The sequence below is a fragment of the Dasypus novemcinctus genome, chromosome 13, assembly GCF_030445035.2.
Source record: "Dasypus novemcinctus isolate mDasNov1 chromosome 13, mDasNov1.1.hap2, whole genome shotgun sequence".
NCBI lineage: Eukaryota > Metazoa > Chordata > Mammalia > Cingulata > Dasypodidae > Dasypus > Dasypus novemcinctus.
Window position 1 is genome coordinate 35,149,534 of NC_080685.1, and position 15,761 is coordinate 35,165,294.

A 15,761-nucleotide genomic window follows, 5' to 3' on the forward strand; every position below is an offset into this window, starting at 1 on the left:
TACTCTTGAGTACAGGTCCTGCAGTTAGTTTTTCACTGAAGTGAATGTTGGACTCCCATGGATTCTCCCCCTAGTCCATTTCCTCTCAAAGCCATGCCTCTGGAAATTTAGGAGTGTTTGCCTTTTCCTTTTGAATTCTGGTTGCTGATTAAAAATTAATACATATTTCCTGGGGAGGCCACCATGAAACTCTGCTGTACAAAACTTGGTCAAGAAGGGTTTGCATTGGTAGAATTTTTCTTTATTTGCCTGTTTTTGTTTTGTTTTCTCTAGTTTTAATATGCATTGTATTAAAAAATAAATGGGTACAGTTTCAAATGCCATGCAGTGTAGAAATTTGTAATTCTGTCAAAAGGCACCCTCCCTATTCCCAGCTGCCTGTATCAGGAGCCCCTTTAATTTTATGGTTTTTTGTTTGTTTGTTTTGTGAGAGTTCTGATTCTTATAATAAGAATAGGCACAGCTAGCAGAGTAACCAAGATCTACTACAGACAATCAGTATTATACATTTTTCCTCTGTTGGCTGTGGAAGACTGAACCAAGGTTTTTTATAACTAGATGTCCTGGCTTTACTTAACAAGCCATTCATTAAATAAAGACTAGGGTACAGATTATTAGGCTACCCACTTGATGAACAAAAAAATTTCAGATAGCCATTTATCCCCCATCTCTCAACCTATGTCTATTAAAATCACTGTATAACTTGGTCCAAGCTTGAGATTTCCAACACTATATTGAAAATTTACTTCAAACTATTTCCAAAATAAGACTTTCTCTTGCTTGAATTGAATTCCCTTGAAATTTATTTCGTCTGCACTACAGGGAATTATTCAGATTTGTCCATTGAAATCATCCTTCCCTGTTTCTCAGCACTGATACAGTTGTTTGATTGTTTAACAGAGAGATGAAAATGATGTATACTGGAAGGGATATTTTGCATTTTGCTTGTTTGCATTAATATATTGATAGAAGTACAACTAGATTACTTAATAGAAAATGGGGCATTATTGTCCTTTTGGGGTTAAGTCCTATACAGTTATTAGTCTGAACTTGGCTTTGGTCATTTTATTGGACTTATTGAGGAAGTTAAGCACATGATATACAATTGCTAACATCATGTCAATGTCATATTTGTGTTTTATAAAAGATAATTATAATGAGGGAAGTGGATGTAGCTCAAGTGGTTGAGCACCTGTTTCCCATGTATGAGGTCTCACGTTCAATGCCCAGTACCTCCTAAAAACAAACAAACAAAAAAACCCACTCTCATTGGGTAGGGATGTAGTTCAGTGGTTGAGAACCTGCTTCCCACATATAAGGTACAGAGTTCAATCCTCTTACCTCCTAAGAATAATTACAATTATTATTATAATGGTTATGCATAAGCTATGATAAAAATTATATTAAGACAATGATAGTTGGTTGACAAAGATAAGAAAGGTTTTAGAATTATTTATTATGAAATGTAAATGAATCCTATTTTTTAAACTATCATTCAGTAGTTGCAAAGAAGCCTTTTGAAAGTGAAAATGCTTAGCTCTAGAAAGGCAAACAATATCTAAAATTCATATCTCTGTTTACTAAAGTATATTTTGCAAATCATTTTCTATATTGAAGTTTTCTTTCAAACACATCTATCTGCTAATCTTAACAATTTACTTACTCTTTACTAAATGTATATACATGCTGTTCTAATGAAGAGTTAGTTATGAAACTAAAAATAAATGTACAATTTACTAACTTAAACATCACTTTGACTTTTTCTTACATATCTACTCCTGGATAAACCCAATCAGGTAATCCATGATTCATAATCCAAAAACACCTTTTACCTATTACCCACTACTTTATGGAGAAATAATACCTCTGAGCACATGCCCGGCATCTGAAGAACAAGTCCTACAATTCAAACCCCCAAAAGTGGCACTTCTTTTTAATTTTCAGTAGAAAGAAACTAAAGTTATTCAGTCACATAATAAAACCACATAATAAAATTCCCGATAATGTAACCAGGAAGTTTCATAACGATGAGACTAAGAGCATCAGCGTGCTTTCCTAGTTATAGGGAAAAATAGGATAACAGACAGAAATTTCAGTGTGATAAGAAGCTCCGTATAGGGTAATTTCATATTCTAATCTGTCGAGAGAATTTAAAACAATGGAAGGGAACCTGAGGCTCAGAATTAACCTCCACATATATTCAATGCCTTTTGAAGACAGAAGAGTTTTTTAATTGCATTCTTCATTTCCTTGTTTCTCAGACTATAAATGATGGGATTGAAGAATGGGGCAAGGACAGTAAACATCAGTGCAATGGCTGTGTCCAAAACTGGTGGGTAAATGGCATTGAAACGCAAATACATGAGAGACACACTGCCGAAGAATATTAAGAAAACAGTGAGATGACCTGCACAGGTAGAGAAAGCCTTCTTCCGACCCTCGGCTGAAGGAATCCTAAGGATCACACTAACAATCCTTATATAGGACAAGGCAATTATTAGGATGGTAATTATGATGGCCACTGCATGGATCACATCCTCAACCAGAATCATGGAAGTGTCTGTACAGGCCAGGCTCAGCACAGGGACCAAGTCACAGAAGATCTGATGAATTTGGTTGGGGCCACAAAAGGGCAGTGTAGAAATCATCACAATCTCAGGAAGTAAGATGAGGAAGCCAAAGATACAGGAGCTTGCAGAGAGCTGAGCACACAGCCGGGGTGTCATGATCATCTGATAGCGAAGAGGACTGCAGATGGCAACGTACCTGTCAATGGCCATGGTGATCAGCAATATCCCCTCTGAATTTCCAAGTGAATGGAAGAAGTACATCTGTAAGAGGCAGCCAGGAATGGAGATGGTCTTCTGTTCACTGATGAGGTTGGAGAGCATTTTGGGAATGGTGGCTGTGGTATACCAGATCTCCAGAAAGGAAAAGATACTGATGAAATTATACATGGGGTTGTGGAGATGGGTATCAAGTCTTACAGCAAAGAATATTAATAAGTTCCCAATAACAATAAAAGTATAGATGAAAAGTAAAGGGAAGAAGTATAGGAGACTACCATCCTGGAGCTGGGGGAATCCAGTGAAGATAAATTCAGTCACTGCTGATAGGTTTCCTTTCTCCATATCCTCAGCAGAGCTACCTATAAATGCAGGAGAGTGTGCACACCAGCTCTCAGGGAGGTAGAAAAGAAAAGAATAGGATATACAGACCATAATCACTTAAGGAATTACTTGAAAATGTTGTTGTTGTTTTTTTTTTTACTTCAGGCTATTGTACATATTGAAAATATTCCTTCTTTTCTCACTTACTCCTCTAGAAGTAGAGCTACAGAAATAGTGGTTTCCAAATGTTTTGAATAAGACAACTAAATTAAAGGTTTAAATTAACCTTTAATATAAGAATTTATAAATTAGATGCTTATACTATATTTTGATATCATAATACAAAACTTTGTTAAGCTATAAAATAATACATTCTAAAAGTAAGAAGTATGGATAAAGTAAACATTAACAGAAACTTTATTTTTCCCCACTCAGTTGGACTGTCTTGCACATCCTTCCTGGAGACCTGTCTCCTAAGGAATTAGAATGTAGACCTAGGTTCTACACTGGAACCTTGACTAAGCCTATTTTAACCTGTGTCTTTTGGCAATTTACTTAACCCCTCAGGGTCTCAATGACTCAGTTGTAAAATGGGATTAATGATAGTCCCTTATCTAATGGGGATGCAGTAGTAAGGATGCTGTAGGATTAAGTCAATGCCTGCAAGACTTGGAACGGTACCTGACATGTTACTTCTTAAAAGGGTGTTTATCTATCACAAACAGGGTTGCCATGTAAAAAATGGCTGACTTCAGATAAATTAACTTGAAACTAGGATGCTGGGTGCAATTATGATTAAACCCACAAGGAAGGCATGGATAAGAAAGCAAAGACATTAAGAACTATTTGGAAAAGGAGGTATTACAGTTAAGTTACAATAAGAGTCCTAATCATGCCTGAACTAAATAACTTCTCAAAAGATGGCATTATAAATGTGGCATCCTCTTTCACATATACTCATGCCCACTATCCCAGAGGGTAGAGCTTCCTCCTCAACTTGCCCGTTGTCTCTTAAACCTTCTAAATTACTTAATAATGGAAGCTTTAGGTTATGGCATTTTTATTCTTATTCATAAATAGTGAATTCCTCCTCCCCTAGCCTTAGTCTTCTGCACTCACCTGTGCCTAAGACCACAGGGACTCCTCCATCTCTCTGCCTTTCACATCCTTGCTACCCCTTCAGCCCCTCCAGAAGGGGACTTGTAGGCATCCCCAGGCATCCCAGGGAATGGGAACAAGAGTTCGTGGGCCATCTGGGATTTCTCTCCTACCTCTGTGGAAATCATCGCCTTCCCTCATGAGGTTAATTAGCAGATATTTCCCCGCATTGTTCTCCTCTCATTCTATTTTGGAATCAGTATTGTGAGTAAACATTTTTTTTTCCTGACTGTATCCAACTTCCTGACATTGAAAGCTACTTTCCCTGGCACCATCATTATTACTTCAGCTGCTTGTGAGTCTACCAGGTCACCATGGAAAGAACAGTGTTGTCATGGCCTGGCCCTTCTTACCCTCCTTAACACACAGCTATAGATAGCCTTGAAAGGAATATACTGACACCAGAAAGATAATCTTAAAAAATTATTTAATTGAAAATAAATATGCCATTGGAGATTTTTTGCCAAGATTGAAGAAGGTGAGGAAACAAATCAATTTTTTTCCTTTCCGTGTAAACCTGTGCAAGGTTCGACTACCCTAAAAAACTCACAATGACCTTGCTGACATCTCTCTGGATCAGTTAATAGCTCACATATTTTTACCAAATTTATTTCAAAGTATTATCTATACTCCATGGACTCAAAACTGCACTATGTTGAAAACAGTTATTTTTTTGTTTAGTTGGTTTTTCACATTTAGCTGCTTTTATCTTATCTTCTCCTTGGAAGTATGTGTCAAGTTCTTGATGGGAAGATGTATTTTCTTTGTGGGTTTTTTAATCAAAAATGTTTTAAAGATTAAAATTAAATAGTATTTAACAGTATGGGTATGTTTAGATGAGCTAAGCACACTCTTGACAGCATAGTAGTGAACGTTATATTTTCTGTATTGAAATATGTTAAGACATCTGCAAACTGATACCTAGAAATGAAGCCATATATTTACAAATATACACATTCTAGAGTTTGTAAGGTAAACGTAAATAGATACTGTGACTCCTAAACAGAAAATCCACAAGACTAATAAAGAGAACCAATGGGCTTCCTACAATGTGAATGTGCAAAACTAAAGCATGGTAAACTGGCATTTACAAATATGTCAGACCAACAATTAGTTAATACAATGTCAATTACCTTCTAAGATGTGTCAAGAGTGGTTCGATGTATGTTTTTTTCCCAATGGGGAAAGTACGCAGAGACGAAATTTCAACACTTTAAAAAATTGACACGTACAATAGTTATCTGTTTGACCATGGCCTCGAGTGTATAGGACATGATTTTATAATAAGAAGTATATTGGTTTTAAGCAAATGGTTCTGAACAATAAATCTTTCTATCAGAAGCAGAAAAAAATGCAGGCATGAGTAGATTTACATTAAACAAATTAGCTTAATCCAATTACCAAGTTTTCTTATGCTGTAGCTATCTATTTAATTTTACCTTCAAAAACATTATGGTCCTTTTTTTGCCTTTATTCATTTCGGTAAACTAAGCAAACTTCAAAAGGAAGTTTGTGTCAAAACAGATAGCAGTACAGAAATCAGTCCTAATTTGGACTCACACAACCAGCTCTTCATTGTTCAAATGGTAATTAAGCAATCATCTCTTTTGGAAAGTATATATCCTCTCTTGCATTGCTGGAAAGCAAAATGAGCTTTGTTTCCTGTCTAAAAACCCTTTGCACTACAGAAATTAATAAGGACCTAGACATGCTACACATTTCCTCAAATCATTAAGACAAAGAATACATATTTAAGTTTCATCAAGACTGCCTTAGATTCTCCTACCCACTCCCCACACCTTTCTTTACATTAATAGTGGCACTAAATTTTTTTAATTAATTAAGATCTGTTAAAAAGTTAAAACTGATTGTTCCACTAGATTTAAGCTTGCTTGATTTAAAGCCATTATTATAAAAACTGAAGGTGCCTTTTCTGATTTCACATGTACAAGCTACTTGAAATAATGAGTCACATGCTAGTTGTTTCATAAATCAAGGCTTTGATTTTTTTTAAACAGAGCTTTTAAAATGAGTAAAAACTTGAAACATACCCTACTTTAAACTAAGCAGCTTTGGGTCCTGTTGTTTTAAATTTTAAGGCATGTGTGTTTCTCTAGAGTAACAACCTTGTACAAATTCACAATCACATGCATAATCTAGAGTTTAAAAAAACAGTTTGGATTACAGTGTTTTTAAATTGTAAATCACAATTCAGCACCTATCATGTTGTAACTAATAAGGCTAAGCAGTGCTGTACACTACAGTCAATACTCCCTGTCCACAGTCTAGTGCAGGAGTCAGGTTGGGCCCAGAAATATTAAAAATCTTAGGCCTACTTGTATAATCTGTTTACATATTCTAAGGGCTTTGAACTGAAGAAAGAGGTCCTAAATGAATCATGCTATGTAGGCCAGGCTAGCGACAACAGCAGCTATTAATGAGCATCGAGGTTCAACTGGTATTATGCTTATAGTCAGCCGACTTGGTTTGGAGATTTCAGTTCTTTGTCTTCAGTCCTTTTTCTGTTTCCTTGGTTTCACATTATTTTCCAGGGGAGAAAAGCTGTTGATTTGTCTGTTCACAGCTGCCAGGAGCCACTCTGATGGTCCTTCAGGTGGTCTCTCCTCCGGGAGACTTCCTTTTTGTTGAAAGTCTAAAAGTAGAAGTTTGTGAAAAGAGCAATCAGAGAAGTCATTTATCCAATCTGGAAATATAACCATCCAAGAGAGAATGCACAGGGTCAGGTGATACCACAGGGATTCTGGATAACTGTCAGCACGAACTGAAGCAGTTGCCCCTGAGCGACGTACTTCTTTCACCAAAAACAAGGACACATGGAAGGGGCAGAGGACAGAGCATAGTACAAGTACTTGAGGACATGGATGAAGCTGTTAAGTGTGGCACCAAAATAAGAGTGGCCACAGGGCACCCCACTCGTCACAAATCACCAGGTGTTCAGCATGGAATTCAGCATGGAAGTGGTGATACACATGCAAGACCCTGAAGAGGAAGGTGTCCCTGAATTCTATAAACTGGGAGAAGTAGTACCACCAGAGCACACCTATAACCTTCACATCAGCCTCTCCCTGGTGTGTGTGTCCTGATAGAAGTTGCATTTGCCTTCCAATACTCCTGTCACTAACTAACAAAACATATAGAGAGACAGTAATGGGAGTCCAGGGTTATACATAGACCACTAAAATTCCCCGGCAAGAAAATGGCTGTTCTGTCCTTGTATTTTGATCCCAGTCATACAATTACTAAGCATATGGCAGAGCAGACAAAAGTTGGTACGTAATTGTCCAGAAGGAACCATCCTTTGACTCTGCTATCTCAGGGGCCTAGCAATGCCTTGAAATACGTTCGAAATGATGCATCAGAATTTTCCATTTTAAAACCTTTTGGTGCAAGGGGTAGCAGCGGCTTTGAGAAGCAGCAAGGCAGCAGAGAGTCAGTCACACAGAGAAGAGGATATTGGAGGGAGGAATCAGCAACAAGGAACCACCGCGATGGGATGTGTCTCTTTGGGTTTTGTCTAACTTTCTTCCAATAACTTGGTGGCCTATTTTCCTTATTTAATTTATCATACTTTTTCTTGAAATTTAAAGATTCAGCAGGACAAATTGTATTTCTAATGACTTGACCTAATGTGAAACAATCTATTTTATGCTATTTTATGCTAATCTATTTTATGCTCAAGATTCTTTAGCTCAGGAATATTTGCCATTTATTTCATTTACTAATTGTCCTTTGTCTGCTTTGTTTCTTTCTTTCTGGAATTACTAAAGCCACATGTTTGATATGTAGAATTTTTAATATATATCTTATATATTCTTTTTCTCTTTCCTTTAAGTTCTGGCATAGTAATCTTCTAAATCACTATTTGTGTTTTCTGCGGTATTCAATCTATTCTTCAATATCTCCATTCTATTTTATAACCTGTATTTTATTTGCCAGTAATATTTATTAACAAACACTATTTTCACAAGCCTCATTGGAAGTTTAGATTATAAATGTTTTAATTCGTTATTTTATTAGTGCTACTTCATTTCATGAAAGAGCATTTGCTTTCATTTCCCAAATCTCTTTGTCATTCTCTCTGTTTTTCTTTTTGTCTGTCTTTAATTACAACAATCCTTCAACTAATTATAGCGTCATGTTATTTACAGAGTCAATGTTTTTACAACATAAGTGTAGAGAAAATTAAGGTAATTAAAATAGGCATTCTGTGTGTGTGCAGCGTGTATGTGTGAGAGAGAGAGACAGAAAGAGAGAGAGAGACTGGTGGGGTGGGGAGTAGAGATTACATTATGCATTGAAAAAAGAACAAAAGATCAAGGAGCCAATGTTCTAGTTGCTCAGAGTAAATATGGAAATATCTTCCATGACATCTAATGTTAGCTATAGATGATTGCTGTTGTGTGGAGAAGTTTTATTTTCCTGTTTTTGTTTTGGCATCCTGAGGTTACCTGAGTTTTTCATCATTTCTCTAGTTTGTGTATCTCAGATTGACTTTTCATGCCCTTTTCTGAACACAGACAGTTTGTGGGAAAGGTCCATTGTGAGCTGGAAAATTCCATTGGTATTTTGATTCCGTTCCCTCCATCCAGAGATCTCAAGAAGACCATGGCTCTCAACATCTGCTTCTTTAAGCTTTGATTAGTTTTCCCATAGTTCATGTGAATTCCATTCACTTAATTGCTAGCCTTTTCTATCCTCTTTCTTCAATACTAATCTGGCAGATTACTACTTCCCTCAACTTCGTTCATACTTCAAGTTTGGAGTCAATTAAGGGCACTTTTTTTGTGGTTTTAAGATCTAATAATATTTTGATTTTCTTTTATTTAGTTTTTTGTTTGTTCTAGTGCCACTGCTACTTCTCATTTAATACACAGCTTTCATAATTTCTAGGTTACTCAATAGACAGACTCATCTACTACTTTAGACATCTTAAGTAAACAGAGACTTGCTTACTTTTTCTTTTCCTGAAAGAATGTTACATATGATATTTTAGGGCATTCAAGGAGTCATCATGAATAGGTCTTTGGACAACCTTAGGCATATATTACTCTTTATTATTTTATCTTCAACTTTTGTTCACCACTTACATCATCTAAAACTTTATCAAGTTCTGACTTTATTTCAGTAGGGTTTTTGGTGGAAGAAAATTTAGATATGTGAGTTTAAATTGTCATCCAATACAGAAGTCTAAACTTGCATTTTAGGAAATTAATTTCTGGTGGCATCGAATAGCACACATTTCAAAGAGGACAAAAATTAAAACAAGATTACTGTGGATCAGAAAACTGTATGCAGAGAGGGTTGAAAGAACAAATGCTTTGAAACAATCCTAACAGTCAAAATAAAACCAAGGTTGAATCCTACTTCATCTGGAAAAACAAAAGCAACAAAAACATTATAAACAACAACTGTATGAAGTATTCTTAAGTGTACATTTTACATACACATGTTTTGTGTTACGTACTATGCTAAGAACTCTAAAGAGTAATTCATTTAATTTTTATAATAACCATTAAAGTCCTACCTTTTTAAAAAAAAACAAGCCCTGCTTTTTATTGCTTTTATACTCACAGATGACAAAATCAAGATGCAGAGGTTAATTAATAACTTGCTCAAGGCTACAAAGTTAGCATGTGGTAGTACTCAAATATGGATCTTGATATTTCTACAGATCTTATGCTCTTAGCCATCACGTTTTATAGTCTGTAGCTATTTTTAATATTTATTATCATAATAAAATTAGTGTTCATAAAGAGCATAATTCAACAGCTTAAGCATTGTATTTCTTTTCTCTTATGTGTTCATCTAAGTAAATCTAGAGTGGTAGTCCTTGCTATCTTAGTTGTATATACATAAACAGAAAAAACATGTACTCTTAGACATGGGAAGGAATTCTGGGGTATAAAACACAAAATATCAGTGTGACAGTAAATGAATTATATTGTAGTTTTATGGTTTAGTACGTTAGAGTAACATCCAAAGTGGGAAGTGCTTATGAGCTAGCATTAGTTTGCAGATGCATTTAAGACCTTCTGAGGGCAGAGAAGCTTCTTAATTGCAATCTTCATGTCCTTGTTTCTCAAACTATAAATTATAGGGTTGAAAAAGGGAGCAAGGACTGCAAACATCAGTGCAAAGGTTGTGTCCAAAATTGGTGGGAAGATGGCTGAGAAACGCAGGTACATGAGGGACACACTGCCATAGAACATCAGAAAGACACCGAGATGGGCTGCACAGGTGGAAAAAGCCTTCTGGCGGCCCTCAGCAGATGGAATCCTCAGGATAACAGTGATGATTCTCACATAAGAGAGGGCAATAACCAGGACAGAGAAGATGATGGCAATAGCATGGACCACATCCTCAATCAGAATCATGGAAGTATCTGTACAGGCCAAGCGAAGAACAGGTTCAAAGTCACAGAAGATCTGATGGATTTGGTTGGGGCCACAAAAGGGCAGTGTGGAAATCCATGCAATCTCTGGGAGCAACACGAGAAAGCCAAAGATGCAGGAACCTGCAGAGAGCTGGGCACACAATCGGGGTGTCATGATGGTTGGGTAGCGGAGAGGGTTACAGATGGCTACATACCTGTCAATGGCCATGGTGGTCAACAAAATCCCCTCTGAATTTCCAAGTGAATGAAAAAAGTACATCTGCAAGAGGCAGCCAATCAGGGAGATGGTCTTCTGTTCACTGATGAGGTTGGAGAGCATTTTGGGAATGGTGGCTGTGGTATACCAGATCTCCAAAAATGAGAAAATGCTGATGAAATTGTACATGGGATTGTGGAGACGAGTATCTATCCTGACTGCAAAAAATACAATGAGATTCCCAATGACAATGAATATGTAGATAATGAGCAAAGGAATGAAGAAGAGGAGGCTACCATCTTTAAACAGGAGAAATCCAGAGAAGAGAAACTCTGTCACAGTTGCACTTTGATTAAGTCTCATCTGAATCTCAGCACACTTAACTGATGTGGGTAGAAGTCACAGATCACATCTTAGATGTAATATAAAAAATCAGATCTAATGGCTCATTTAAGAGTCAGATGAAGAGTATGCATTAGGCAGGCTGTTTACCTTGTTTCAGTCATTGATTCATCATTAAACAGATATTCATTTAGTGCTTACTATGTGCCAAGCACAGATGTCAGTTTATGAAATTCATCTGTGAAGAAACAGTCTGCTTTCATGGAGCTTATATTCTAGTGAAGGAGATAAATAATAGTTAAATGTATCAATAATGCTACATTTATTAAAAATATGTAAAACAAGGTAGAATTATAAAGTACTAATAATGAAAAACTTTTAAAAGAACTCCCAAAGTTGTTTCAAATCACTTACCACATAAATTTTACAATAGTTCATGGCTACAGAATAGACAATGAAAACACTTAATTTTTTTTCCTTCATTACAGTTATTGAAAGTTGTATTGTGCATTGTCCTGAATATTGTCAGTTTTAGATATTCTGCATCTTTGTCAAACCATAGAACAGACTGAATATGCTGAGGGAAGAGAGGAAGGCTTTCAAGCACAGACATTAGGGTGAAGCCTGTAACAAACTCTATTGCCAGCAGCTAAATAATTAATCTAGAAGAAGTTGGCCAGCACAGAAAAAAAGGAGCCTGTGGGAGATAAACAGTAGAAAACTTTGGAAGCACCAAGAATGCCCAGCAGGTGCATTTTCAGTTCTTTCTTTAGAACCTGAATGGGGAAATCTTTCAATCAGGCCCCTAAAGTGTGAGTCATTGTTGGGCATACTGGGAAGAAGCAGAGATTCAATCAGGCTCCTAAAGTGTGAGTCCATGTTGGGAATATTGGGAAGAAGCAGAGATTCTTAATGACTACCCAAATCCCCTTATTCGGATTGTTTATATATGTCAAAGATACTTAGGTTATGAGAAAGTAAGACTCAAATTTTGGAATTGAAGCACAATTTTGAAATCTTGCTACCATCTCCCTTGAAAATGACGTGATCTATAAAGATACTATCTCTTAAAAGCAGTGGGAGGAAACTAATCAGGTATGCTCAGAAATTGTTCTCCAGGCCAGGAAATTCAGAAACCTGAACTAACAGAGGGGTAAATAGAAAATCAGGCAAGGAAAATTTTAGAACATAAAGGAAGTATGAGAAATAAGTTCTCTTTTTTTAAATGATGTTGGGCCATATAAATATGAACTCCTCATGCAATTAAATTAGAATACTTGATTAGGCTGCATGTCAATTGTTTCTCCAATAAGACAGAAAAATACCTCCTCTGAGATAATACTATTAAAACATTCATAAAGAATTGTTTTAACTTGGAATTTCAAATATCGTTCTTCAATAAAACTACACAGAGTTGTAAATTAATTTTCAAGAATTAGATGATACATATAAATCACAGATACTGTTCTTGAATGCCAAAGTAGTCTAGAAAGAATTGAAAGGCCTGCTAATGAAAATCATTTTTTTCAGTTCCAAAATTGATAATTTATTTAGCAAATATTTATTTATTTCATATTGTGTATCAATCTGTAGTTTATTGGGCCTTGAGAATAAATAATCAAATGAAACACCAAACTAAAAGGAAACTCCAGAGAAGAGGAAGACTTCGAGAAAGGTAAAGGGATATGTTTACTGAAGTTGAATTTGGAGTATCAGTGAGACCTGACAAGGAAGATATCTAGTTAGCAGGCAGATAGACAGATCTAACATTCAGAAGGATGCCTGCATTGGTGATAAATATTTGAGAGTCCTACCCTCATCAAAGTGATATATAACAAATCAATACGGTTAAAGGTATCTAGGGACAGTATATAAATAGCAGAAAATGTGCAGTAGGCAGAGAAATTGGGCCTGGGAAAACACCATCATTTAAGAAGAAATGGATCATAGAAAACAATTTGGGAATTTAGATTAAGCAGTTTGAAAATCATCAGTAACTTTATCAGGGAATGCTCAGTGGAATATGAGTGAGGAAGGAAGATGGGAGTGGGTTAATTCATTTATCATGAAAGGCTTATTGAATACATATTGCAGAAACTGTGCAGCATAGAGAAACAAAATAAAGTAGTTAGGACATGGGATTTGGAAATAGATTGCATGGGTCTGAATCATAGTTCTAATCCTTCCGAATACTATGTGTGTTTATTTTGGCAAAGAGTATAAACTTTCTATGCCTCAGTTTCATATCTTTGTAAAATGGAAATAATAGAAATACTTAATTTGTAAAGTTGTTATGAGAATTATATCGGTTTATAGAACAGAGGCTGTACATTCAAACATTGCTTTATGGAAAACGTAAGATCTTTTTGCTAAATCTATGGATTTAGTGACACTTGTAGGAGGACAGGCAATTAGGGTAAATTTAATAAGGTCTATGAGAGGGGTAAATAATATCTTTCCTAAAATTTGAAGGATGCATAAGAATGAGGGAGACAAAAAGCTTGGTGATATGGAGAAGTGTGTTTCAGGTAGTAATAAAAACATATGCAAACATCCAAATGCCAAAGAGGATCTAGTGTATTCCAGGAATTAAAATTATTGCTCTGGGTGGAGCACAGGATGTATTTGTGTGTGTCTGTGTGTGCCTGTGTGTATGTGTCTGTGTTGCAAGTGGAAGGGAAGTTGAAGATGGAGCAACAGACAAAGTAAGCTCAAAAGATATTAGGAGGGAAAACCACCTATTCCGGGTTTCTACTGAGATAGCTCAGTATCTAGCCAAAAAACAAAAATCACCCCAAGGAGCTGCAGACCTACTCTTAGCATGACTAGCAATCCTACCATGTGCAGCTAAACCAAGCCTGAGAATACTGAACTGGCCTCCAGCCAGGTTCAGCAAGTCCACTGTTGTGCTTGAGCACCTGAGCTGAGGACAACAGCAATAAAGGCTTCTCAAAACTTAAAAAAAAAAAAAAGAAAAAAGATATGCAGAAGGATAATCTTGAAGGATCTAGTTAGTTTTATTTAGGAATGGTAAAGTTATCCTGTTAGAACAAGAGGATCCGTTGAGGCTTTAAACAAAAAAATAACTTCAAGAAAATTTTACGTTTTGAAACTTGAGTCTGGTTGTATTGAATTAAAAGCAGGGGAAACTTAAGGCAGACAAAGGTTAGAGGCCCAACAGTCAACATATAAAAATCAATAATATTTTCATATACCAGCAATGAATAACTGGAAGTTGAAATTTAAAAACCTTACCCTTCATAATAACACCAGAAAATATGAAACACTTAGTAATAAATCTAGCAAAATATATGCATAATCTGTTTGCTGAAAACTACAAAATACTGATGAAAGAAATCAAAGAAGACCTAAATAAATGGAGCAATTTGTTTCATGAATTGAAAGACTCAATAATGTTAAGATGTGAAGTCTCATCAAACTGATCTCTAGATTTCTTTGGTGCACTATCAATCAACTTTCTAGCAGGGTTTCTTTTATTCTTTTTTAAAGATATTAACAAGCCTATTCTAAAATTTGCATGAAAAAGCAAAGGAAAAAAAATAGTAACAGCATTCTGATAAAAGGGAACCTAGTTGTAGGATTCACACCATCTGATTTGAAGACTCATTCCGAAGTTAAATATCAAGACAGTGTGCTATTAGAATAGACACTTAGATCAATGGAACCAAATAGAGAAACGTAGACCCCCCATATATGGTAGGAAAATTCAATAGAGAAAGGAAATGTTTTTTAAACAAATGGTACTAGAACAACTGGACCCAAATATTTTAAAAACAATCTTGCACCACATAAAAAATTAACATAAAATGGATCATAGAACTAAATGTAAGCCAAGAATTATAATGCATCTCCAAGAAAACAGACGATAAAATCTTTGTGACCTTAGGCTAGACAAAATTTTTTTATATATGACATCAAAAGCATGATCCATAAAGGAAAAAATGATAAATTTGACTTCATCAAAATTGAAAACTTCTTCTCTGCAAAATAAAATGTTGAGAATGACAAGACAAGCCATAATGGGGAGAAAATATTTACAAAATACATATCTGACAAAAAATATATTTAGAATATGTAAAAATTAAAAACTCAATAATAAGAGAACAAGCAACACTATTTTTTCAAATGAACAAAGGATTTGACAAATATTTCACCGAAGACATATGGATGGCAGATTAACCCATAAAAATGTGCTGAACGTCAACATCGTTATTCATTAGGGAAGTGCAAATTAAAACCATATGAGATATCATTACTGTTACACATCTATAAGGATGACTACAACTATAAAAAAGAAACAAATCACCTGACAATACTAATGTCTGGGAAGGATATGGAGTAAATGGGTGTCTCATATACTGCTGGTGGGAATGCAAAAATGTTACAGTCACTGCAGAGAAGAGTTTGCAGTTATTTATAAAGTTAAAATACACTTTTCCTCTAATCTAGCAATCCTACTCTAAGGTTTTTATCCAAGAGAAGTGAAAATGTATATTCACCCAAAAATCTGTAAAGAGAT

General features: G+C 35.6%; 2 protein-coding genes and 1 pseudogene across 2 annotated transcripts; all 3 read right to left on the reverse strand.

Moving 5' to 3' along the window:
* Positions 1 to 2,183: 2,183 nt before the first annotated feature.
* Positions 2,184 to 3,155, reverse strand: LOC101435858 (olfactory receptor 6K3). The gene has a single exon (XM_004474260.3). The coding sequence runs from the start codon at positions 3,129 to 3,131 to the stop codon at positions 2,184 to 2,186; it is 948 nt and encodes a 315-aa protein (XP_004474317.1). The 5' UTR covers positions 3,132 to 3,155.
* A 3,609-nt stretch (positions 3,156 to 6,764) lies between these two features.
* On the reverse strand, positions 6,765 to 7,658 carry LOC101429017 (very long chain fatty acid elongase 5-like; annotated as a pseudogene).
* A 2,636-nt stretch (positions 7,659 to 10,294) lies between these two features.
* LOC101436273 (olfactory receptor 6K3-like) lies at positions 10,295 to 11,242 on the reverse strand. The gene has a single exon (XM_058275385.1). The coding sequence runs from the start codon at positions 11,240 to 11,242 to the stop codon at positions 10,295 to 10,297; it is 948 nt and encodes a 315-aa protein (XP_058131368.1).
* Positions 11,243 to 15,761: the final 4,519 nt, after the last annotated feature.

Bases quoted from the DNA above. Each gene is read 5' to 3' on its own strand.
- LOC101436273 (XM_058275385.1), bottom strand. From the start codon at position 11,242: ATGAGACTTAATCAAAGTGCAACTGTGACAGAGTTTCTCTTCTCTGGA.
- LOC101435858 (XM_004474260.3), bottom strand. From the start codon at position 3,131: ATGGAGAAAGGAAACCTATCAGCAGTGACTGAATTTATCTTCACTGGA.